Source organism: Coregonus lavaretus (genome assembly GCF_964263955.1).
Source record: "Coregonus lavaretus genome assembly, chromosome: 15".
NCBI classification, from domain to species: domain Eukaryota; kingdom Metazoa; phylum Chordata; class Actinopteri; order Salmoniformes; family Salmonidae; genus Coregonus; species Coregonus lavaretus.
The window spans coordinates 31,485,146-31,512,147 of NC_140002.1; the positions used below are offsets into that span (position 1 = coordinate 31,485,146).

Genomic DNA, 27,002 nt, shown 5'->3' on the forward strand with positions numbered 1-27,002 from the left:
CTGAAGCCTATTAGTAAAACCAACCTTGTAGACCGGAGTATGTTTTATCTATCCTCTTCTATCCAATTGAAATTACCTATGGCAAATGTAGGTTATTGCAATTTATCCCTAAATACTATTCTATACTGGGTAGCACAAACTAAACTTATATGATAGTTTTTCTATTGTTGAAAGTTGTTGTTTGCTTTATTGTTACGGATTCAAGGTAATTTTTAGTTGTGATGGGGCCTAATAAAAAGTGCCATTTGTGGAACATTTTGGTTGTTCAGCAAACACACCCCTCTGGCGGCAATTGGCTGGTGGGCGTGCCTACCTCCGGCAGAGCAAAGTTAGAAGTTCACTCAAAAACTGCCTTGCATTGTGTGTGGTGCGTTGTGTGTGGTGAGCGAGACAGGGGAGGACGGAGCCTATAGAACTCTCGAAAAAAGGCTTCGTGATTTAACAACTCTTCGGTCTCCCCATCAACAACCCACCACCGCCGCCCCACCTGCAAGTGAAGGATATACTGTAATTTCATTGTACAGAAAAAGTAACGTTACAGACAAACTTTTCAAACTACGGTCTCTAGGACTATTAAAGTGGCAGCCAGCATGAACGTCAGTGCGGAGTCTTTCACCTCCAACCCATTTCACATCTGTAACATCTGTCAGAAGGTGATAAGGAAAAAGGTATGGCGTTTCCTGATTGATTTCTCCAAATGTTACTTTTACTAGTCGACCAATAGCATGTTTTATCAAGGTGATAAGTCAGGCCTATTTATTATTCCTTCCAATTTATATAAAATGTCGTTGCATCTTATGAAGTTGTCACTGAGATCCTGCAGGAGTAGTAGCCTATAGACCCTAGTATACATTCATTTATGAAGTTGTCACTGAGATCCTGCAGGAGTAGTAGCCTATAGACCCTAGTATACATTCATTTATGAAGTTGTCACTGAGATCCTGCAGGAGTAGTAGCCTATAGACTCTAGTATACATTCATTTGATCTATTGATTCAGACAGCAGAACAAACATATTGCTTTTCACTGGTCTTCTCCTTGCCTTACTGCTATTTTTGCATTTAACTACATTCTGTATTTCAACATCATCTATAGAATTGCTTCAGAATCGGTTGTAATTCCTATTAGGCCTAGTTTAATCATCTCAAAGCTAATAATGTACAGTCATGGATCATGGACTTTTTGCAGTCCAAATACCCATATTTTATGACAATCAGGCTGTTTTTCTTTACAAACATATCAGACAACAGTTATCTGCAACAGATTGTCGCATTTGCATTTATTTATTTCCCAGGATGGTCGTCAATCAGTATGATAGCAATAGAGTTGGTGGTAGATTGATGATTTGATAAGAACATGGATATCTCTCTCTCTCTAGTGCCCTGCTTTCTTAGTCTGACTGCTATTATTAGTAGCCATTAGTCTATGTACATATGACCCAGTTTTTGATAGGGAGGCATCATACGATGGTGTCAAGGCAGAAGATTGGGTATTTTTTTTGTCATCTCCAGGGCATCATTGAGTTACACAATACATGTCTTGATACTTTAGAATGATTTGGACATGAAGTGTGAAAACGCTAATACTATATTAGCATTTTCACACTTCATGTCCAAAGCATCCTAAAGTATCAAAAAATGTATTGTGTAACTCAATGATGTTACTTATAGATGATTTGGATATGAAGCGCGAAAATGCTAACATAGGTAGGTACCATTGACTTGCATTGGATTTGTGACACAAATGCGGCCCAGTAAACAAAACCAAAGCATGGGTTGCTGTCATACCTGGTCCATAGACTGCTTACAGGGTAAGAAAACCAATATGTAATTTGGGTGAACTATCCCTTTAACAATGAGTTAGTAGATTATTTCACTTAACAGCAGGAACACCACCATCTAGTGGTCAGAACCTAGACATATCAGGATGTAGGATGGGACATAAACCCAACAACTTCAATGACTAATTTCTCTGAACAGGGGAAAAAAACATCACCAAATTCACTGAGAATACATTACATAGGATGAAGAAACAATACTCTGAGCCGCAGCTTCATACTACTTGTCAAATATAGAGAACTGATACTATAGACTCATTGTTGGGGTGGGATTGGCGTGAAGTGGGGGGGGGGGGGTCCGTGGGTGACTTTTGACCATTTCTTTAGATTCCTCACGTCTAACTCATTGTTAGAAAAAATGTTGGTCCAAATCGGATGTTATTTACTACATTTATTGAATATTATGTGAATTCTATACATTTAAATGGCCAACTTGGATAAAATCAATTACCTTAATTTCTCAGAGATCAAATTCTATTTAAACAGGAATACTAATCTGATCAGTTTCTAACAACAAAAACGATTTCAGAACAATCTGAGATGGTGGGTGTCAAACCTCTTTCTTGTGCTTTTTGAGGTGGAACAACCCTGTAACAACAAAACATGAGGAGTGGACATCCACAGATTACAATGCCTAGAGACAGCTTTGTCTGTCTGCACACCGGAGTAAGCCCTTTCCTGACAAACATCACTGACAGAAAAAAACACTATTTTATACTATACTACAGTTACCAATAGATACCGGTAAATACACTATGCCATGATCACATAGAAATATACTGGTAAAGGCAGAGACTATAGATCTTTAATTTTGTAGGTTGAAACCAAGAGGTTTCATACAAGTTGTTCTCAACAGAAACCCTCTTAGTTGGAAATTACAGTTTACTGAGAGAGCGATGAAACTGTCAATTCATGTTTTACTCTATCATTCATAATGATGTAAGATTCTTGTTTTTGGTGCTTTATTACTTATTTATCACATACTTATTTCACAATTACAACTGTCTTGAAAAAGTATTGTTGTTGTTATGTGATAAACTGGCTTTAGGCTATTCGTTTTTTGTGATGGAGATGATGGAGACAGACGGGTCCAGGCTCTTTTTTAAACTGCACAGTCCAGGATAGAGAGGAGCACTGGAGCCACCTCTCTCTGTGTAATCTCAGTTAGTTGCATCAGCCACGTTGCCCCAACAACAGACACTCATCACCCAACACACACAAAGGGCCAGACAGACAGAGGGCGGAGAGGAGATATGAGAGGAGAAGAGGGGAGAGATGATAGGAGAGGAGGAGAGAGGGATGGCGAGAGAGAGGAAAAGAGGGAGGGATTAATACTAGGGTGAACCTGTCTGCAGTCCAGGGCAGGTCTGTCTGTCTGTATCACCGGTGGCAGTGGGAGTCACAGGGCTTCAACCCAATTAGCTAAATTCACAGGAAATGGCCTGTCTGTTGACAGAGCGCACATTCAAAGGTCTGTTATGTAACAAGACATATGCTACTGGAACAGAGAGGGGTCTCTGTCTGACTCTCTCTTTCACGCACACACCACTTTCTCACACACACACACACACTTTCTCACACACAGAGAACTACATTGTCTTACTGTATATTTTGGTGGTTTATGTGGCTTTGTTATCCATTCGTACTATAAACTTTCGTCCCACCTTTGAACTTGAGGCCCTTGATCATTATGTAATATTATAACCATGGCGATGTACTGTAAGACAGCTAAATACACAAGATAACCCCAGTCTAGTGTTTATTATACAACAGGTGGTTTGGAATTCCCATTGTTAGAGCCTATCCTACTCATGATATACTAGAATACATACACATGGCCAGTACATTCATAAAAAGTGCCATTGTTTACATCCTTACCTTGAAACGCACTACTACTACTACTACTACTACTACTACTACTACTACTACTACTACTACTACTACTACTACTGCCATGCAATTTTAAACTTTGTAAACACTGTGAAAAAACCATCTACACATTATCTCTGACATTTGCAACATTGTTGCAATAATGAAACTCCATAAGGAATGTGTAAAGAGTCGGGACAAGACAGACAAGCAGCTTTTCTCAGCCAGTCCAAATCATGAATCAGCATCATTTCCACTGATATATACAAAGAAATGTCAATAGAAAAACAGATCAAACGAAACGAAGTACAGCTACTTTGACATCTTTCCAGCTTCAGTCTGAAGTGATTGTGTTAGCTGTGTAGTTGGCTAGCTAGCAAGGGGGAAGAGCCTCCATAGCAACCATTTTAGTTTTCCATACCAAAGTTCTACAACTATAAACCAGCGCTTGGGTAGTTTTGCTTTACATGGCAGTCAATACGAATATAACTAACGACCAGAGAACACCTAAAATTGCACTTGACAACCAGTGTTAGAGAATGCAATGTCACGTTTGTTGAAAAATGCATGGTTTGGGGGAGAATCTCGCTTTTTATGATAGAAATCTCATAACACATGGCCTCTCATGTATTATTGCTTAAATAACTGTCTGAGTTATTATTAATTAGTTTGATATACACTGAGTGTACAAAACATTAAGAACACTTTCCTAATATTGAGTTGAACCCCCCCATTTTGCCTTCAGAACAACCTCAATTTGTCAGGGGAAGGACACTACAAGGCGTCGAAAGCGTTCCACAGGGATGCTGGATATTGACTTCAATGCTTCCCACAGTTGTATCAAGTTGGATGGATGTTCTTTGGGTAGTGGACCATTCTTGATACACAGAGAAACTGTTGAGCGTGAAAAATCCAGCAGCGTTGCAGTTCTTGACACATACCGGTGTGCCTGGCACCTACTACCATACCCCGTTCAAAGGCACTTAAATATTTTGTCTTGTCCATTCACCCTCTGAATGGCACATATACACAATATATGTTTCAATTGTCTCAAGGCTTAAAAATCCTTCTTTAACCTGTCTCCTCCCCTTCATCTACACTGATTTGAAGTGGATTTAACAAGTGAAATCAATAAGGGATCATAGCTTTCACCTGTATTCACTTGGTCAGTCTGTCATGGAAAGAGCAGGTGTTCCTAATGTTTTGTACATTCAGTGTATATTGAATATACAATAAAACACAGTATAATACACCCTAGCAGGCAGTTTTTCCAAGCACCGTCTCACACTCCATATCACCTTATACAAGCCATTTTATATGTTCTAGCAGAACCATTTTTATTACTGAAGTGACACACTTATAAAACACTCAAAAGTCAGTAATGTTGACTCTCTTTATGTAAAGTGTTTATGAGTGTTCTAATTCTAAAGATGAAGGGTGACCAAGATTTTTTCCTTCATTTTTTTTATTTGACCTCTTGTGATGTAATTCTCACTGTCCTGTAGACGCAGCTGTGTTTTCTCTCCTCTTCTCAGAGATTTAGGTCAGACGATGTATGTAACTAAAGGAGGGCAGACTTACTCTCCTTAGCCCAGCATTGATCTTTCCATATAACCTGTCTGTCTGTCTGCCTGCCTGCCTGCCTTCCTGCATGCCTGCCTGCCTGCCTGCCTGCCTCTTATAGAGATATTTTTACCATCCCTCTCCTTAGGGCTCTCAGTACATTAACTTCAATAGATGTACTGTCCTAACATAAATGTACATTTCAACACACACACATGCATAAAAGACAATGTGAACCATAAAGCTGGGGTTCTTTCCTCTGCCCAGGCCATGTTCCCAATGTTCCCTGGCTAATGTGTGTGCACACAGGCTGTTTGCTCATCTCAAAAGGTAACAGGAGGAGGGGGTTACTTTACCTCTGAGCAAACGGACTGACACACACAAAGGCCTGGCTGTTACATATCAAACCTCACTTCTATACAGGTCCCATTTTTTCTCTTCATTTGATGTTTTTTTTCTTATGTTTGCCAACATTGCTGAGAGTTCATTTAGGTTGTGCCAAAAGTGGAGTTGTACATCTAAGCTCCTTGTGTAGTATGGTCTTGTATAGTTCCTTAGCTAACCCGGTTTCCCTCTCTGCCGCTCTTGTCTTGTCTCAGGAGAAAGGAGTCAGGGTGCCGCGACCCTTCTCCAGTGGACCCAGTGCCTTCATTCCAGAAGAGGAGGTGAGAAAATGCTTTCTTTCTTTGCTTTGAGGCTATATTTCCCCTGTCCTGTCTATTCTCTCTCGTTCTCCCTCACTGTCACTTTCGCTTAATCTCTCTCGCTTTTTCCCCTTTGTCTATATCTTCCCACCTTTATCTTCACCTAGCCTGGAACTCAGACATGTAAACCATATTTCAGATTACAGCAGCAGCAACTTTACTGTAAAATGGTTCAATACACACTGCCTGACTGAAAGCCCTCACTTCCCAACCCCTCTCTTCCCTGTCCTGCCTGACCTCTTCCCCCCAACCCTCCGCCCTGGGTCCAGATTGTGGAGGCGTCCCAGGTGGACCCCCACACAGAGCAGATCCTGGCCGAGGCCTACTCTCCATCGGGTCACGTGGACCATCTGACCCGGGTGATGGGACTGCACCCCCACTACCTGGAGTCCTTCCTGCGTAGCCAGTTCTACCTGCTGAGGATGGACGGCCCCCTGCCTCTCCACTGCCGACACTACATTGCCATCATGGTAAACACTGATATAGGATGAACTTAGAGATTGTCATTGGGTGTGTCTGAAATGACACCCTATTTCCCTATCCTCCTGAGACCCAGGATGTTTTTTTACATCACATTTCTCAAAGAAGAAAGTGTGAAAAAATATTTGTATTTATTTTTTATTGTACAGTCGTGGTCAAAAGTTTTGAGAATGACACAAATATTAATTTTCACAAAGTCTGCTGCCTCAGTTTTTATGATGGCAATTTGCATATACTCCAGAATGTTATGAAGAGTGATCAGATTAATTGCAAAATCCCTCTTTGCCATGAAAATTAACTTAATCCCAAAAAAACATTTCCACTGCATTTCAGCCACAAAAGGACCAGCTGACATCATGTCAGTGATTCTCTCGTTAACACAGATTAGAGTGTTGACGACGACAAGGCTGGAGATCACTGTCATGCTGATTGAGTTAGAATAACAGACTGGAAGCTTTAAAAGGAAGGTGGTGCTTGAAATCATTGTTCTTCCTCTGTTAACCATGGTTACCTGCAAGGAAACACTTGCCGTCATCATTGCTTTGCACAAAAAGGGCTTCACAGGCAAGGATATTGCTGCTAGTAAGATTGCACCTAAATCAACCATTTATCGGATCATCAAGAACTTCAAGGAGAGAGGTTCAATTGTTGTGAAGAAAGCTTCAGGGCGCCCAAGAAAGTCCAGCAAGCGCCAGGAATGTCTCCTAAAGTTGATTCAGCTGCGGGATCGGGGCACCACCAATGCAGAGCTTGCTCAGGAATGGCAGCAGGCAGGTGTGAGTGCATCTGCACGCACAGTGAGGTGAAGACTTTTGGAGGATGGCCTGGTGTCAAGAAGGGCAGCGAGGAAGCCACTTTTCTCCAGGAAAAACATCAGGGACAGACTGATATTCTGCAAAAGGTACAGGGATTGGACTGCTGAGGACTGGGGTAAAGTCATTTTCTCTGATGAATCCCCTTTCCGATTGTTTGGGGCATCCGGAAAAAAGCTTGTCTGGAGAAGACCAGGTGAGCGCTACCATCAGTCCTGTGTCATGCCAACAGTAAAGCATCCTGAGACCATTCATGTGTGGGGTTGCTTCTTAGCCAAGGGAGTGGGCTCACTCACAATTTTGCCTAAGAACACAGCCATGAATAAAGAATGGTACCAACACATCATCCGAGAGCAACTTCTCCCAACCATCCAAGAACAGTTTGGTGACGAACAATGCCTTTTCCAGCATGATGGAGCACCTTGCCATAAGGCAAAAGTGATAACTAAGTGGATCGGGGAACAAAACATCGACATTTTGGGTCCATGGCCAGGAAACTCCCCATACCTTAATCCCATTGAGAACTTGTGGTCAATCCTCAAGAGGCTGGTGGACAAACAAAACCCCACAAATTCTGACAAACTCCAAGCATTGATTATGCAAGAATGGGCTGCCATCGGTCAGGATGTGGCCCAGAAGTTAATTGACAGCATGCCAGGGCGGATTGCAGAGGTCTTGAAAAAGAAGGGTCAACACTGCAAATATTGACTCTTTGCATAAACTAAATGTAATTGTCAATAAAAGGCTTTGACACTTATGGAATGCTTGTAATTATACTTAAGTATACCATAGTAACATCTGACAAAAATATCTAAAAACACTGAAGCAGCAAACTTTGTGAAGACCAATACTTGTGTCATTCTCAAAACACAGTGGCATGTATGGCCTCAGAGATACGGACCCAAAACAAATCACCATTAGAGTGGAAAAAAATTAATTGCTGGGTCTCAGGAGGCTGTATAGTGCACTACTTTTGACCAGAGCCCTGGTACCTCAGCAGAGGGAGTGTACTATATATAGAGTGCCATTTCCAACGCAGCCATTGTTCCCTGTAAGGGTTGAGGTTAGGATTTGGGTAAGGTAAGCTGATTCTATGGGCAGCTTCTACCTGCAGCTGCATGGTATGGGATAGGGCAAAGGTCAAACTAAGCTGGGAAAAAATGTTTCCTGCATATACACATCCTCCCTTAGAGCCTCCCTCTCCCTGCTCAGGAGACCTACCTAATACAAATCTCCTACTGACCCACATTCATATCTATCTAATGACCCATTTCCCTAACAACCAATGGCTATCTTTCCCGGAGTGACGGATGATGTTTTCCGTATGGTGTTAAAACTTTCACCTCAGTGCTGAGATGACCCTGGGGTGGTGCTGGACTGAGGATGCTTCTGTAGCTAGTAGAGAGAAAGAGATAGTGGAGACATTAAGCAGGGCAGTGTTTGCCCTGTGCTCAGACGCACTGGCCCTCAACACCTCCGTCTGTGGAGCTTTGGTATGCAGCCAACTCAGAGGGTCCTACCAACCCCCCCCCCCCCGACTCCAGCCCACCTCCAACTCGCCCTCTTCCTGATGTGGCCCTTCCACAACAAGGTCAAAGTCACCCCCCTCACTCTTAAGACACAGAATATTATGTTAGGAGGAACAGCTTAATGTAATGCAGTGTTAAAGAAACATTTAATGTACAGAGTAAAATAGGTCATGTTTAGAATTTAGACAGATACAATATGCCTATACTGTAAAACTTTAATTTAAAGATCATGCATTTTACAGACAATATTTATGCTTTATATTAAAGTCTGCTTATTTACTTAGACATTATGTTAATTTCATAATGATGACATTTGAGTTTTGTTAGATATTCTTTGAAACAAGCAACACTTTGTACCATTTAGTACTTGCTGAATGCCAGCTAAAACCGGACTGTCAAATACAGTATTACCCAGAAAACAGTATATAGAACATGAATATAAAGACAGTTTAGACAGTAGAAAACATACACAGTTCATACAGTAAAGGAAGAGTTTTCACAGTGAGCTATATTTCATCAACAAAAAAAAACTGTGTGTCTCCAGGCTGCAGCGCGTCACCAGTGTTCCTTCCTGGTGTCTCTGCATGTGCGTGAGTTCTACAGGATGGGGATGTGTCTAGACTGGCTGAAGGGTCTACAGTACGCCCCTCAGAGACTGAGGAACCTCAACGAGATCAACAAGATCCTAGCACACAGGCCCTGGCTCATCACCAAAGAGCACATTCAGGTTAGAACACAGACATGCATAAAACATACTCATATTCAAGTACATTATCTACATATGCACATATGAGATATATATATATATATATATACACAGTGGGGAGAACAATTATTTGATACACTGCCGATTTTGCAGGTTTTCCTACTTACAAAGCATGTAGAGGTCTGTCATTTTTATCATAGGTACACTTCAACTGTGAGAGACGGAATCTAAAACAAAAATCCAGAAAATCACATTGTATGATTTTTAAGTAATTTAGTTTGCATTTTATTGCATGACATAAGTATTTGATACATCAGAAAAGCAGAACTTAATATTTGGTACAGAAACCTTTGTTTGCAATTACAGAGATCATACGTTTCCTGTAGGTCTTGACCAGGTTTGCACACACTGCAGCAGGGATTTTGGCCCACTCCTCCATACAGACCTTCTCCAGACCCTTCAGGTTTTGGGGCTGTCGCTGGGCAATACGGACTTTCAGCTCCCTCCAAAGATTTTCTATTGGGTTCAGGTCTGGAGTCTGGCTAGGCCACTCCAGGACCTTGAGATGCTTCTTACGGAGCCACTCCTTAGTTGCCCTGGCTGTGTGTTTCGGGTCGTTGTCATGCTGGAAGACCCAGCCACGACCCATCTTCAATGCTCTTACTGAGGGAAGGAGGTTGTTGGCCAAGATCTCGCGGTACATGGCCCCATCCATCCTCCCCTCAATACGGTGCAGTCGTCCTGTCCCCTTTGCAGAAAAGCATCCCCAAAGAATGATGTTTCCACCTCCATTCTTCACGGTTGGGATGGTGTTCTTGGGGTTGTACTCATCCTTCTTCTTCCTCCAAACACGGCGAGTGGAGTTTAGACCAAAAAGCTCTATTTTTGGCTCATCAGACCACATGACCTTCTCCCATTCCTCCTCTGGATCATTCAGATGGTCATTGGCAAACTTCAGACGGGCCTGGACATGCGCTGGCTTGAGCAGGGGGACCTTGCGTGCGCTGCAGGATTTTAATCCATGACGGCGTATTGTGTTACTAATGGTTTTCTTTGAGACTGTGGTCCCAGCTCTCTTCAGGTCATTAACCAGGTCCTGCCGTGTAGTTCTGGGCTGATCCCTCACCTTCCTCATGATCATTGATGCCCCACGAGGTGAGATCTTGCATGGAGCCCCAGACCGAGGGTGATTGACCGTCATCTTGAACTTCTTCCATTTTCTAATAATTGCGCCAACAGTTGTTGCCTTCTCACCAAGCTGCTTGCCTATTGTCCTGTAGCCCATCCCAGTCTTGTGCAGGTCTACAATTGTATCCCTGATGTCCTTACACAGCTCTCTGGTCTTGGCCATTGTGGAGAGGTTGGAGTCTGTTTGATTGAGTGTGTGGACAGGTGTCTTTTATACAGGTAACGAGTTCAAACAGATGCAGTTAATACAGGTAATGAGTGGAGAACAGGAGGACTTCTTAAAGAAAAACTAACAGGTCTGTGAGAGCCGGAATTCTTACTGGTTGGTAGGTGATCAAATACTTATGTCATGCAATAAAATGCAAATTAATTACTTAAAAATCATACAATGTGATTTTCTGGATTTTTGTTTTAGATTCCGTCTCTCACAGTTGAAGTGTACCTATGATAAAAAATTACAGACCTCTACATGCTTTGTAAGTAGGAAAACCTGCAAAATCGGCAGTGTATCAAATACTTGTTCTCCCCACTGTATATATATATATATATATATATATATATATATATATATATATTCACTAACACACACACACATGCATGACTTTTATCCACATACTCACACATAAAGTAACTCACACTAAACCTCTTTCTCTCCTCCCTCTACCTCAGAACTTGGTGAAGACAGGGGAGCACAGTTGGTCTTTGGCGGAGCTGGTCCATGCTGTTGTCCTATTGGCCCATTTCCATGCCCTGGCCAGCTTTGTGTTTGGCAGTGGTATCAATCCCCAGGTGGATACACAGAATGCCAACGGCTTTCAGTCCGTTTACATCAGCAACTACTGTACATGTGACTTGGCCAGCGACCATCACCTGGATCGAGACCTCAGCAGCACCAGCCCCGGGGTGAGATGACATACATGACTTACTGTTGAGCTGTTTTACTGAGTTGATTTAGCTACATGTGTGTTTGGAGGGATTGTGTTGGAAATGTATCTAAGTACAGTACCAGTCAAAAGTTTGGACACATGTAATCATTCCAGGGTTTTTCTTTATTTTTACTATTTTCTACATTGTAGAATAATAGTGAATACATCAAAACTATGAGATAACACATATGGGATCATGTAGTAACCAAAAAAACAAATCAAAATATATTTGAGATTTGAGATTCTTCAAAGTAGCCACCCTTTGCCTTGATGACAGCTTTGCACACTCTTGGCATTCTTTCAACCAGCTTCATGAGGTAGTCACCTGGAATGCATTTCAATTAACAGGTGGGCCTTGTTAAAAGTTAATTTAATGCATTTGAGCCAATCAGTTGTGTTGTGACAAGGTAGGGTTGGTATACAGAAGATAGCCCTATTTGGTAAAAGACCAAGTCCATATTATGGCAAGAACAGCTCAAATAAGCAAAGAGAAACGACAGTCCATCATTACTTTAAGACATGAAGGTCAGTCAATCCAGAACATTTCAAGAACTTTGAACGTTTCTTCAAGTGCAGTCGCGAAAACTATCAAGCGCTATGATGAAACTGGCTCTCATGAGGACTGCCACAGGAAAGGAAGACCCAGAGTTACCTCTGCTGCAGAGGATAAGTTCATTAGAGTTAACTACACCTCAGATTGAACGCTGCTGGCACCCGCCCACCCGACTAGAATCACTACTCTCGACGGGTCTGACCTAGAGTATGTGGACAACTACAAATACCTAGGTGTCTGGTTAGACTGTAAACTCTCCTTCCAGACTCACATTAAGAATCTCCAATCCAAAGTTAAATCTAGAATCGGCTTCCTATTTCGCAACGAAGCCTCCTTCACTCATGCTGCCAAACATGCCCTCGTAAAACTGACTATCCTACCGATCCTTGACTTCGGCGATGTCATTTACAAAATAGCCTCCAACACTCTACTCAGCAAATTGGATGTAGTCTATCACAGTGCCATCCGTTTTGTCACCAAAGCCCCATATACTACCCACCACTGTGACCTGTACGCTCTTGTTGGCTGGTCCTCACTACATATTCATCGCCAAACCCACTGGCTCCAGTCCATCTATAAATCACTGCTAGGCAAATCCCCGCCTTATCTTAGCTCATTGGTCACCATAGCAACACCCACCCGTAGTATGCGCTCCAGCAGGTATATCTCACTGGTCATCCCCAAAGCCAACACCTCCTTTGGCTGCCATTCCTTCCAGTTCTCTGCTGCCAATGACTGGAACGGATTGCAAAAATCTCTGAAGCTGGAGACTCTTATCTCCCTCACTAACTTTAAGCGTCAGTTGTCAGAGCAGCTTACCGATCACTGCACCTGCACACAGCCATTCTGAAATTAGCCCCTCCAACTACCTCATCCCCATATTGTTATTTATTTTGCTCATTTGCACCCCAGTATCTCTATTTGCACATCATCTCTTGCACATCTATCATTCCAGTGTTAATACTAATTGTAATTATTTTGCAATATAGCCTATTTATTGCCTTACCTCCATAACTTGCTACATTTGCACACACTGTATATATATTTTCTGTTGTATTTTTAACTTTATGTTTTGTTTTACCCCATATGTAACTCTGTGTTGTTTTTATCGCACTGCTTTGCTTTATCTTGGCCTGGTCGCAGTTGTAAATGAGAACTTGTTCTCAACTGGCTTACCTGGTTAAATAAAGGTAAAAAAAAAAAAAGATTGCAGCACAAATAAATGCTTCAGAGTTCAAGTAACAGACACATCTCAACGTCAACTGTACAGAGGAGACTGCGTGAATCAGGCCTTCATGGTCGAAATGCTGCAAGAAACCACTACTAAAGGACACCAATAAGAAGAAGAGACTTGCTTGGGCCAAGAAACACAAGCAATGGACATCAGACCGGTGAAAATCTGTCCTTTGGTCTGATGAGTCCAAATTTGAGATTTTTGGTCCAACCGCTGTGTCTTTGTGAGACGCAGAGTAGGTGAACGGATGATCTCTGCATGTGTGGTTCCCGTCGTAAAGCATGGAGGAGGAGGTGTGATGGTGTGGGGGTGCTTTGATGGTGACACTGTGGGTGATTTATTTAGAATTCAAGGTACACTTAACCAGCATGGCTACCACAGCATTCTGCAGCGATACGCCATCTGGTTTGCGCTTAGTGGGACTATCATTTGTTTTTCAACAGGACAATGACCCAAAACACACCTCCAGGCTGTGTAAGGGCTATTTGACCAAGAAGGAGAGTGATGGAGTGCTGCATCAGATGACCTGGCCTCCACAATCACCCGACCTTAACTCAATTGAGATGGTTTGGGATGAGTTGGACCGCAGAGTGAAGGAAAAGCAGCCAACAAGTGCTCAGCATATGTGGGAACTCCTTCAAGACTGTGGGAAAAGCATTCCTCATGAAGCTGGTTGAGAGAATGCCAAGAGTGTGCAAAGCTGTCATCAAGGCAAAGGGTGGCTACTTTGAAGAATCTCAAATATAACATAAATTTAGATTTGTTTAACAATTTTTTGGGTATTACATGATTCCATATGTGTTATTTCATAGTTTTGATGTCTTCACTATTATTCTACAATGTAGAAAATAGTAAAAATAAAGAAAAACCCTTGAATGAGTAGGTATGTCCAAACTTTTGACTGGTACTGTATGTGTGACTCTATTGTCACATTAATAGAGTTCTGGTTTGTTGTGTGTTTCAGACCACAGACTCAGTCAGTGAGTTAGAGGCGCTGATGGACAGAATGAAGAGGCTGCAGGAGGAGAGAGAGGAGGATGAGGCCTCGCAGGAGGAGATGGCCACACGCTTCGAGAAAGAGAAGAAAGAGAGCCTCCTGGTGGGCTCTGGGGGTACTGCAGCCACACCTGTTCCTGTTGTCTGTCTCTCACTGAGTACTACTGTAAACCTGTCAGTGAAGTCATGACTGATTATAATCCATCTCCATTGTGACTGCAGATATGAAGGATGAGGTGATGCCCACATCCAAAGTGTCTCGGTTTGTGGAGGATGCCACTTTTGGGTACCAGAACTTTGCTCGACACGGAGAGGACAACCCACCAACATTTAGAGCCCAGGTGGGGGATAATTACAGATCAAATTAATCTAAATTCCATTATCATGCCATAAGTGCAAGGCCTATAGATTTAACAGTCACTTCTTAAAACCTAAATGTCTCTCTCTATGTCTGTCTGTCTGTCTGCTTTAGGACTACTCGTGGAAGGACCATGGTTTCTCTCTGGTCAACAGGCTGTATTCAGACATTGGCCTGCTGCTGGATGACAAGTTCCGGACAGCGTGTGACCTGACCTACTACAACATGGCCAGTCACGAGGACGTGGACACCACCATGCTCCGACGTGCACTCTTCAACTACGTGCACTGCATGTATGGCATCAGGTAAGACAGCGCCCTCTTTCCTCAGTCACATACACTTCTCATGCACTATCAAGTGTGGACACTTGGTGTCAAGTTAGTGTGATAATGATTATATTTAAATGAGTGAGTAAGTGATTGTTGAAGCCCTGGAATAGTCCCTGAAGTCCAGTAGAAATGGCCAAGTAGACAGTAAAGTGATGCTCCAGTCTGATAGAATGATTTGCTTGATGTCCTGTCTGCAGGTATGATGACTATGACTATGGGGAGGTGAATCAGCTATTAGAACGCAGTCTGAAGGTCTATATAAAGACGGTAACGTGTTATCCAGAGAGGACCACTCGCCGCATGTACGACAGCTACTGGCGCCAGTTCCGCCACTCCGAGAAGGTTAGAAAACTGTCAATGCTTGTGTGTGTTTTTGTGTGTGTGTTTGTGAGAGGGCATAATCTTATGTTGTGTGTATTCTTTGCAAACAAGCATACACCGTCCACAGCCACAAAAATGATATTCTGAATCCTGATATATTTTTGTAACTAGGCCAGAGTTCAGTGGCAGGGTTGGTCATGCTGTTCGATTGTGTTTGTGCAGGAGGCTTTGGCTCATGAGTACACTAGGACTATTGAGCAGAGCTGAAGTAAATGAAGCTCTTGGCCGCAGGAACATGCTGTTATTGTGTTTGAGTTGTTCTGCAGAGAGGCCCCCTGTTGGAATCTGACTGGGCTGAAAGAGATGAAAGACGAGCAAGTTACTCCATGTATCATTAGGAACAGCAGGGTAGAAGGGGCATTGTCTTGTTCTTAAAGCTTATGTGAGATGTCTTTTGTAGCCTTCTGCTATTTTCTGCAAATGCATATCCATTTTACAGCTCAGTGGCTGTCCATACTGCAGTCCATACCATGGCAGTTATATAAAGTAACTGTACTGTGTTATAGTATGTACTGTATGGTATGTTAATCCTCTGGCCTCCCTGTCCCCCTCCAGGTCCATGTGAACCTACTCCTAATGGAGGCCAGGATGCAGGCAGAACTGCTATACGCCCTGCGCGCCATCACACGCTACATGACCTGACCCTGACCAACCACAGCGGGTTGTCTTTCTCCAACTGACCAATAGAAAACCCCAGCCCTCCACAGTCCTCATCACCCCACCTCCCCCCAACACCACCACTGGCCTTCCCCTCTCCACAGCCCCAGGACGAGGCCTCTTGGAACCAGAAAACTGTCTCTCTACCAGGCACATGACCCTAAAACTGGCCTCCTACTGTGTGGTTGGGGGGGGGGACTTTGAGGTCTTTTTAGCTTAATGCCCTTGTAAAGAGGAAGTTTGTGAAAATGAAGGAAATCCTACTGTGAGTGTATAAAAGTGAAAACAGGGGTGCACATGACTGACTGTTATCATCCTCCTTTGCCAAAATCTAAATGGCAGTTTGGCTTTAGTTTGGAAATTGTTTATCCAAGCAACCTCACAAAGTACTGAACTCCAGCTCTAAGGAGGATACTGAATAGCCAGAAACAGTGTTACACAAGAATATACCTCTGAATGTAATGCCTTGATTTGGGACAGACCCACCAATATCAGAAGCAAGATTAGAAGTTTATCTGATTGACAGAGCAAGCCCTTTTGTGGCACTCAGATGTTTTAAAAAGTGCAATATGTCTCCTTACCTTTTTTTTATTATATATGTTTTGCAACTTGAAAGGCTGTGACAGAATACTTTTCAGTATATTTATACCTTTGTCAATACATTTGGCTAATGAAAATATTTCTTAAACGATTTCTCTGCAATATTTGGCCTAATATAGAGTATGTATCACAGCAGGGAGCACACAAGCAACATTATCAGCAATTGTAGGATTGTTTTATTTAGTTATTTCTTTCCCTCTCATCCTGTTTGTGACATATTTCTGTGCCAAATGTTTCTAACAGGGTCTGTAAGACATTAATAATGCCTACTTGTCTATATTTCTACCAAAGATGTCGTGTACAGTACAGATGTTAGATCCATGAGACATTTTCAAAATAAAATGTATATTCCATTAGGAAGTACAGTACATTTCAGAACAGAGATAAGCTACAGTACGTAGTGGTGGGAATGTGCTCTTTGTTTTGAAATTACTGAAGTATCACCACATGAGTGAATGCCTAACACTAACCCTAAAATGTGCACTGTTAACTTTGTCTCACCAGCATTTATCTGATGCTTAATTCTTCATCAGTGTAGGGTTGGAAAAGTCATGGTGCTTTTGTGAATGATTGTTGCTCTTTGCACATTTGTATCTGCACGTTGGAACGTTGGTTATTCCCAGTTGGAAATATGCAAGAAATGTTTGTATTTCCTTGAAAATCCTCTCTCCCTTCTCTCGAATCTTTCTCAAATATCAAGACATTGCATTGTATGTCTCAGATGTGAAATGTGTCATATATTAGCATCCCCTCCCCCCATTTCTGTATAGGTTTAGATAGTTTAGATGTATTGATAAAAAAATATATCTGAACTCAGATGCCATTCACCAAAGTACTATTTACTGTTTGCCAACCTACCTTAAGTTTTTATAGTGTTTTTCAACAACAAAAAAGAATAAACATTTTGCGTTAACAAGACCAATTAGGTAATGTATCATCCGAATTATAACCGATGAAGATGGAAGCTGAGTTGTCTAAACTTTACAAATTAATAATCTACTGGTCTGAGAGTTCAATCTGCACTTTTCTTTCTCTTACCCAGATTGTGCTTCAGGATTGTTGTAATAGTTTTGGGAGGTCGTGCCTTCTTTATCAAAGCCACATTCAGTCGTTTTTCAATTAAAACAACTGTAAAATGAAAACTACAACTGAAACTATATTTCACACAGTGCTTGTAAGGAAACAATAAAGAAGTTAAGAAATACATCTACATATGTGTTCTGTTTATTTGATATATCAACATGCATCCCGGTAACTTGATGTATGATAGTGGTACGTGTGCTACATATCAAATCTGTTTAATCAGTCAACATTTTAATATCATAGATTTAAAAAAACGGTGGAATGAAAATTTGGCCATTTGAAAAAACGTCTCACACACGCCAACTATAAAATCGCGTTTCGAACTTGCTGTTTGACCTTTCCGTTGTTCCGTATAAATTGTTCATACGCTGTGACGTCAGCGGCTACAATCCAAACGGCCCTTTCTCTTTCTGATAGTGTGAGGAAAAAGGTACATTTTCAACAAATGATTCCATATTAGCTCATTGTTTTTTAAAAGAGAAAGATAGCTAGTTATGGTATTATTTTAGTAAACGTGTAGCTTGCATTACCGTATGACTGTTATTCTTCCAGCACACCAACGTTAACTGTCAGCATGTAAGAAAGCTTGCTACAATAACTACTAGCTAGCTAACGTTAGCATAGACAAGTGTGTTGGTGTTTGCTTAGCAATAATCAATACCAATGTTATAAAAAAAATCCACACAATGGTGAAATCGTTTGTAAATTAGCTATAATAGCTAGCTTTGTCGATTGGTAAGCTATATAGCAAGCCTATATGGCTATTTTGATTAAGTAGCTAGTTAGCTACTAGCCAACTCATCTCAGACGTCCACCGGGTTGTTTGTTTTTCTCATCATGGCGAGTTCGCTAACGTTTGCTAGCTAAATACGGATTGAGTTCTGTTAACGTGACATATGTTGATAAAATATTTGATCAGATTATCTTTGTTGCCCTCTGTTCTAGCTAGCTATATTTCACTGGGTTTACCATTTTTACAGAGCCACCAAAAATGACAACAGCAGCGAGACCGACGTTTGAGCCAGCGAGAGGAGGGAGAGGGAAGGGAGAGGGCGATCTCAGTGCGTTGTCCAAACAGTACTCAAGCCGAGATTTGCCTGGTCACACTAAGATCAAATACAGGTGAGTGACACAACACAACCTATCCTTGTGGCATCTTGGCATCAGTCTTTGCCCTTGTGGCTAAGTGTTGCACCAGTAGTTGGGAACAGGTCCCTCTGGTTAAAGATAAAGTGCTGTCTCATCCAGAATGTCTCCCTTTGTGATCCCTTCAGGCAGCTCACCCAGGATGCCCCCGAGGAGGTGCGTGCCCGGGACTTCCGCAGGGAGCTGGAGGAGAGGGAGCGTGTTGCTGTCCGGGAGAAGACTAGAGAGAGGGGACCTAGAGGTGAGTCTCCAGGCATACACATAAACCCAGATCCGAGCTAAATATTGACCTGAACGTAAATGTGTCTAACTGTGTGTAAAGAAGATCAACAAGATTTTTTGCATCTGACATACCATTATGGCCAAAGTATTTTTTTAATTTTGTTTTGTTGACATGAGTCATCTGCAGGGGATTTCATCTCAAGCCAGCATCATTAAAATGGTGGTTTGTCTCTTTTAAATGTTCAGAACACACCACATCCTCGTCTTCGTCCTCAAAGAGGCCCAGACTAGATCAGATCCCTGCTGCCAACCTGGATGCAGATGACCCTCTCACTGACGTAGGTGCCACCTGTTCATCCACCAGTCACATCAAAGTCTGTGTTTTTTTTAAAGCTCAGCCTCAAACCTTCATTGTTTTATGTTTTGGGGTGTAGGATGAGGAGGAAGATGACTCTGAGGAGGACAGTGATGACGATGACACTGCGGCTCTGCTGGCTGAACTGGAGAAAATCAAGAAGGAGCGGGCTGAGGAGCAGGAACGCAAGGTAAGCTGCCAACGCAGCAACCCGAGTTGCTACAAGACAATCAATTGCTGCTAGGTCAGTCGCGCCAGTTGAGTCCAGCCAAATACAAATGGCTTTTTCAGGTGTTGCTTAGTAGGAGCAGAGAATAGGGCTCTATTGACTTGCTAAATGAATGGATTGTTTTGTTTTGATATTATCTCTGACATTTTCAGACTTTAAAGGTCATCTAATGTAGAGATGAGCATCTGTTGTGTAGATTCAGCCTATTTCCCCTATTCATTTGGGATTGAGGCATTTAGCTACAGTTACAAAACAGATTGTGGGGAATGTGAAATCATTCTTGATTTTGATAACTTTTGAGGTCTGAACATATCGGACATAATTTGATCATGTGAACTGTAACATTCTAACATTTCATATATGTTTTTGCAAAAATAATCATTTGGCTGTGTTTATGAAGGTCTTAGGTAACAAATAACTTTCTTCTGAAACTCGTCAGTCTATTCGCGTTCTGAGAAATTAAGGCTATTCCATGCGAGAAATTGCCAAGAAACAGAAGATCTCGTACAACGCTGTGTACTACTCCCTTCACAGAACAGAGCAAACTGGCTCTTAACCAGAATAGAAAGAGGAGTGGGAGGCCCCGGTGCACAACTGAGCAAGAGGACAAATACATTAGTGTCTAGTTTGAGAAACAGATGCCTCACAGGTCCTCAACTGGCAGCTTCATTAAATAGTACCCACAAAACACCAGTCTCAACACCAACAGTGAAGAGGCGACTCCATTATGCTGACCTTCTAGGCAGAGTTGCAAAGAAAAAGCCATATCTCAGACTGGCCATCTTCATCTTTTCTTTTTATTTGCAACTCCTCTTTCTGTTCTGGTTAGAGCCAGTTTGCGCTGTTCTGTGAAGGGAGTAGTACACAGCGTTGTACGAGATCTTCAGTTTATTGGCAATTTCTCGCATGGAATAGCCTTAATTTCTCAGAACAAAAATAGACTGACGAGTTTCAAAGAAAGTTATTTGTTTCTGGCCATTTTGAGCCTGTAATCGAACCCACAATTGCTGATGCGCCAGATACTCAACTAGTCTCAAGAAGGCCAGTTTTATTGCTTCTTTAATCCGCACAAAAGGGTTTTCTAATGATCAATTAGCCTTTTTAAAATGATCAACTTGGATTAGCAAACACAATGTGCCATTGGAACACAGGACTGATGGTTGCTGATAATGGGCCTATGTACACTAATTTAGATATTCCATAAAAAAATAAGCCATTTCCAGCTACAATAGCCATTTACAACATTAACAATGTCTACACTGTATTTCTGATCAATTTGATGTTATTTTAATGGACATTTCTAAGTGACCCCAAACTTTTGAACGGTAGTGTGTATATATTTCAAATAACACTAGCATTTTCATTAGTTTATGTAAAAACAAAAAATCACCAAGATTCAAGTGTTCAATCAATGTTATTAGTGGAGTGCCTTTGTTACAGCTATTAAACAGAAAGCATGTGTTGAAAAATGGTAATAACTTATTTTTATAACCTAAAAAAATACCCCAACCACCAAGTCAGCAAGACGCGCAATCAAAATGATGAAAACATCAGTAGTCTATAAACATCATTATAAGCGCAAAGTGTGCTTGATAAATAGTGAAAATCGGCACAAAAGCAATAATGGCATTATAATTAATATAAGTGTCGATATGAAAGCAGTCAAAAAAATATTATTGTCTGCTTGTGCTTACGTGGTATTCACGCAACGGCATGAATTGGCATATGTCCATATAAACAACGAAAGCTGGTGAGTGCGTTGCTGATGTTTTTTGCTTAATGTGTAGGGTCTGCGCTCTCAGTGATTACATTTTGTGCTGATAATCGGCCCGTAACATTGTCACTGGCTTGTTCTATCCAAACTGTGCCGTCCCTTCCTGTCTCACCGTTTCATTTGGTGGTGGTGCGGGCACCTACTCAGTTTGCACCTTTCTGGCTTTTTTCGCGCGTAGGCCCGGGAGGTGTAGGTTCAGGCTGAGGCTGAGGCTCAGAATCAGAAGAATAATCATCATCAGAGATGTCATGATTCATTTCTTCCTCACCATCTGAGTCGTTTTCATTCAGATTTTGCATCCATCAGCATATGAATCCATTCGTCTTGGTCTTCTTGCCATTGTAAATGACGCACCCTCAGTGTGTAGCCTACTCCAAATAGGCCAGGGTGGACTGATATAGGGCACATACCATTTAGAGATAAGAATTAGAACAGATCAATACAATAGAATGGCCATTATTGGCCCTGTTCTTCATTCACAATTGGTGATTACATAATTATGCATCGTTTGCTGCCCCTCGCTCATCAACACCCATTATCCCCCTTTCTCCCCCATCACATACTTTACTTCATTTATTTCATCTGTTGTATGTGTGAAATTAGTTTCGGGGCAATTATCAAATTGATTATCAACACAGCACGGCACCTTCAACTATCAGGAGGAGCGGTGCAGGCCCTACTGTTGGGAGTGGGGGGGGGAAACATTATAAAAATGTGTGTTATACAGACTTATTTAGGAAAAATCAATGACGGGGGGCATGACTTAAAAAATGGCGGAGTAATAAACAGTAATAATTAATGAGCAGTCCAAATGACTGCTTTAGCAGTTCTAGTGTTAAACATGTTGACCTTTTTGTTGATGATTTGAGATTAGTGTTTGCGAGAGAGCTTTGCACCTGGTCCGCTCTGACCAACATGTTTCGTGTCCTGTGCCAGGAGCGGGAGCAGAAAGCAGAGGAGGAGAGGATCCGCATGGAAAACATCCTTAGTGGGAATCCTCTGCTCAACCTGGCTGGGCAGCAGCAACAACAACAACAGATAGTCCCCACCCCGACTGCCTTCAGCGTCAAGAGAAGGTGTTGAGACACACACACACACACACAACTGCTTAGGGCATGGCTGTGGATGACTGTTGTTTTACATCCTCTCCTGTCTCTTTAAGGTGGGACGATGACGTCGTGTTCAAGAACTGTGCAAAGGGAGTGGATGAGGCACGCAGGGAGAAACGCTTTGTCAACGACACTCTGCGCTCGGAGTTCCACAAGAAATTCATGGAGAAATATGTGAAGTAGGACTTGCAGCGCTGCTATGAAGGTGTTTCATTTCTCTCTGCTCTGTTCCCAGTTCTAAGGTAGAGGACATTTTCAGTAATAACTGACTGATAGGAATTGGTCTGAAAACATTGAATGGGCCTGAAGAATGGTGTCATCCTTCAACATGGAACACCACCAAATCCTCTGTATATAAATTAATCTAACTCCTAACCTTAAAATAGATTTAAACTAGTTTTGTTTCATGTACAATCATTTTCCACCCCTGAAAGGAATGGTTGCAATAGTGACATCATCAATGTCAACTTGTTGTTATTTAACTTTTACCTTACCATTTTTAGGTCCCAATGTCCATAAACGACAACAAAAAATAAAAACCCTATGTCTGTGAGAGACCCTTTATACTTTTTTCAATGCTTTTAGCTTTGTGCCCGGGAGTTATAATTCTGCAATGACTTCCATTAAAAGCTTGTCAGCAAGTTTTTTTTTTTTTTTCTGTCCTTAAAATAAAAAGATTATGTTCAATTTAGGCCAAGATTCAATCAGTTCTGGCGCCAACCCGTGATAACCGACAACTGCACAGCAAGCAGTTGCATTGTTATTATTTAGGCGATGTCGAGGTGTAACTGCGTTGGGCCCCGTGTAGATCTGTTGGTAGAGCATGGCGTTTGCAACGCCAGGGTTGTGGGTTCGATTCCCACGGGGTATGAAAAAATGTATGCACTCACTAACTGTAAGTCGCTCTGGATAAGAGCGTCTGCTAAATGACTAAAATGTAAATCGGTGAGCGGCTGCTCTTTTCGTCATTGTCACAAAACCACATCCGTCCTTAAATCCGTCTCACGTTAGAAGTTCAGAAGGAGAAAGTGTAGGCTATGTAGAAATAATGACTCAAATTTGAAAACCATGAAACAAAATAAGGCTTGATATCAGCCTAGTCGAGGTGTAGATTACAACACACATTCTGGTGTTCGAACTTGTGACAGGCTGCATGGGATTTATCCTACTGCGACTCGTGCATCCAATGGCAATGTCCACGATAGGTATAACAGGAGCCGCTTGCTGATTTACAGTTAGACCTCCGACATCGCCTAAATAATAAACAATGAAATTGCTATGCAGTTGTCAGTTATCACGGGTTAAGGCGGATCTGATTGAATCAAGCCCATGTCTGTGAACCTGGACTGGGTGAATGTAAATATGTCTCCCTACATTTATTATGATATGTTACGTTTTCTATGTATTCATTAATTAGCTAAAGTGGTCCATGATGAGATTCGAACACGGCACCTTTGGGTTGCTAGACGTTCGCGTTATACGCCCCCACGCTGACCAACCTCCCTCCTTTTCGTTTTTGCCTCAAGTAACCTGTCTTATGTAAACCATACCAAATGTTTTTTTTATCTGTCTGTGCCCTTGAGGAAGGCACTTAACCGTAATTGCTCCTGTAAGTCGTTCTGGATAAGAGTGTCTGCTAAATGCCTAAAATGTAAATGTAACGTGACATACTAATTTGAGTGTCCCGGATTTACGTTTACTATGTTACGTCTAGTCTGAGACCAGGCTGATAGTGCACCACACAGTTCAACATTGCAGAGAAACCTGGAAAGATTCATAGAGAATTGTTTGTTGTCTGTATTATTTTGTCTGCTATGATGAGCTAAGCTGTTCCAACTGAATTATGGCCTTTTTAGAGCAAAGGTATGGTTTCTTGCGTGTGAATTTAAAATTACTTCTGGCAAGCTTATCTCATGGTGAAAACATCTGTATTTTCATATATATACGGAACAAAAATATAAAACGCAACATGTAAAGTGTCGGTCCCATGTTTCATGAGCACTGAACAAAAATATAAATGCAACATGTAAAGTGTTGGTCCCATGTTTCATGAGCTGAAATAATAGATCCCAAAAATGTTCCATATGCACAAAAAGCTTATTTCTCTCAAATTTGCGCACAAAGTTGTTTACATCCATCTAAGTGAGCATTTCACCTTTGCCAAGATAATCCATCCACCTGACAGGTGTGGCATATCAAGAAGCTGATTAAACAGCATGATCATTACACAGGTGCACCTTGTGCTTGGGACAATAAAAGGCCACTCTAAAATGTGCAGTTTTGTCACAACACAATGCCACAGATGAAGTTTTGAGGGAGCATGCAATTGTCATGCTGACTGCAGGAATGTCCACCAGAGCTGTTGCCAGATAATTGAATGTTCATTTCTCTACCATAAGCCGCCTCCAAGGTCATTTTAGAGAATTTGGCAATGCGTCCAACCGGCCTTACAACTGCAGACCATGTGTATGGCGTCATGTGGGCGAGCGGTTTGCTGATGTCAACATTGTGAACAGGGTGCTCCATGGTGGCGGTGGGGTTATGATATGGGCAGGCATAAGCTATGGGCAACGAACACAATTGCATTTTATCGATGGCAATTTGAATGCACAAAAATACTGTGACGAAATCCTGTGGCCCATTGTGAGGCCAATTTTCCGGGGGGGATCTGTGATCAACAGATGCATTTCTGTATTCAGAGTCATGAATTTATTTAAATTGACTGATTTCCTCATATGAACTGTAAGTCAGTAAAATATTTTATTGTTGCATGTTGCGTTTATATTTTTGTTCAGTATACTTTTTCAGCTCCTAGTGGAGCAAAGGTCCTCAGCGGTGCATCTCCACTCCAATGAACTCTGTTCTAGGCAGTTTTCTTGACTTCATTCCATGTGGTTCCTGCCTTCATCTCCTACTTACTTCAATGGTAGTAGGTCTTTTTGTTTTTGTTCATACCCAAGTATAGAATGGGACACACTGTTTTCGGGAGACTGGTAATTCAGTATGTCTTTTTGCGAACCATAGCAAAATAGTTTACTGGCTGAATGCAACCCGTGTTTTGGTTTGGTCCCCCAATTTTTTTCTCTGTAAATCTACAACGTTACTTTGCTGACGTTGTACACAAGGTTTTCAACCATTCTCAGAGGAAAATGGAAATAAAATAATATGAGAGAATGCACTTCAGTTTGTTCTCTACCATGCACTTTGGTAGGTGAGGGCAGTATGCTTTTTCCTTGTTACTTGACAGAAAACAAAAGTTTTGACGGATAGTCTTTGGGATTGCAATACCCACAGTCCTCAGATGTATAGGAATCATTATATTCTCTTCTGTTCTCTTTCACTTTCACTCAAAGGATGATCACTAATCATAAAACGATTTGCTGCTTTAATTTTTTGTAAGACTGTATGAGATGAGCAAGCTGCAAATGCAATAGCAAGAGAGGCTGACCTGAACAAGTGTTATTCACACCCCCACTCACAGTATCAACTGGACCATTGATCCCTTTTATGATATTGTTCAGAGTGCCTATCTATTTCAACTTTTGTTAGAAGAATGATATGGTTCAGCGTGTCAACTAACATAATTAAGACTGACTAAACAAGGATGTAAATAAAGGTTTACTCAGTAACAGTCTAATTGTTTTTCTCTGACATTCATTTTTACATTTACATTTTAGTCATTTAGCAGACGCTCTTATCCAGAGCGACTTACAGTTAGTGAGTGCATACATTATTTTTATTTGTATATATATTTTTATTTTACTGGCCCCCCGTGGGAATTGAACCCACAACCCTGGCGTTGCAAACGCCATGCTCAACCAACTGAGCTACATCCCTGCCGGCCATTCCCTCCCCTATCCTGGACGACGCTGGGCCAATTGTGCGCCGCCCCATGGGTCTCCCGGTCGCGGCCGGCTACGACAGAGCCTGGATTCGAACCAGGATCTCTAGTGGCACAGCTAGCACTGCAATACAGTGCCTTTGACCACTGCGCCACTCATTCATTTTGGCACTCTCAAATGAAGCTGGGAAATTAGGAAATTGTTTTTGTTTCACCAAAACAATCATTTCTACGAAGACAATCACCACTACATTAACTTTCTTTGCAGAGAATCCAATTATAGGTAGGAGCAATGTCATTAAAAAACTACAATTGTATTAAACTAAGTTAAATCAAATGGAAAATGTTCAATTTGGTGGAAGTGTTGGGTTTTTCCTACCAAAGGTCATTGCTAAAGTTCACCAATTTAGAGCCAATCATTTCCAGACACTACATTTCTCTGTTAGCTGAGTACTTCATTATTACAAAAGGAAAGGGATTCCATGATTTGTATTGAAACCCACCACTGGCCGGACTGAAGGT

The 27,002-nt window shown here is 41.7% G+C and overlaps 2 protein-coding genes across 2 annotated transcripts; both read left to right on the plus strand.

Annotated features, from left to right (window-relative positions):
* Nucleotides 1-590: 590 nt before the first annotated feature.
* Nucleotides 591-17,097, plus strand: LOC311142126 (sestrin-3-like; the record flags this gene model as incomplete). The annotated part of the gene is made up of 10 exons (XM_084177715.1): nt 591-668; nt 5,868-5,933; nt 6,242-6,442; nt 9,338-9,520; nt 11,357-11,590; nt 14,365-14,512; nt 14,619-14,737; nt 14,869-15,059; nt 15,281-15,425; nt 16,020-17,097. 10 exons carry the CDS (start codon nt 591-593, stop codon nt 16,104-16,106), a joined length of 1,452 nt encoding a protein of 483 aa, XP_084033841.1. The 3' UTR covers nt 16,107-17,097.
* A 1,070-nt stretch (nt 17,098-18,167) lies between these two features.
* LOC311142111 (protein CWC15 homolog) lies at nt 18,168-23,192 on the plus strand. The gene is made up of 7 exons (XM_084177698.1): nt 18,168-18,234; nt 18,785-18,926; nt 19,079-19,191; nt 19,419-19,510; nt 19,607-19,717; nt 22,467-22,606; nt 22,693-23,192. Exons 2-7 carry the CDS (start codon nt 18,796-18,798, stop codon nt 22,820-22,822), a joined length of 717 nt encoding a protein of 238 aa, XP_084033824.1. The 5' UTR covers nt 18,168-18,234; nt 18,785-18,795; the 3' UTR covers nt 22,823-23,192.
* Nucleotides 23,193-27,002: the final 3,810 nt, after the last annotated feature.

Coding starts and splice junctions, on each gene's coding strand:
- LOC311142111 (XM_084177698.1), top strand. CDS start 18,796: ATGACAACAGCAGCGAGACCGACGTTTGAGCCAGCGAGAGGAGGGAGA. Junction 19,511..19,606: donor CAGATGACCCTCTCACTGAC/GTAGGTGCCACC, acceptor TTTGGGGTGTAG/GATGAGGAGGAAGATGACTC. Junction 19,718..22,466: donor CTGAGGAGCAGGAACGCAAG/GTAAGCTGCCAA, acceptor GTCCTGTGCCAG/GAGCGGGAGCAGAAAGCAGA.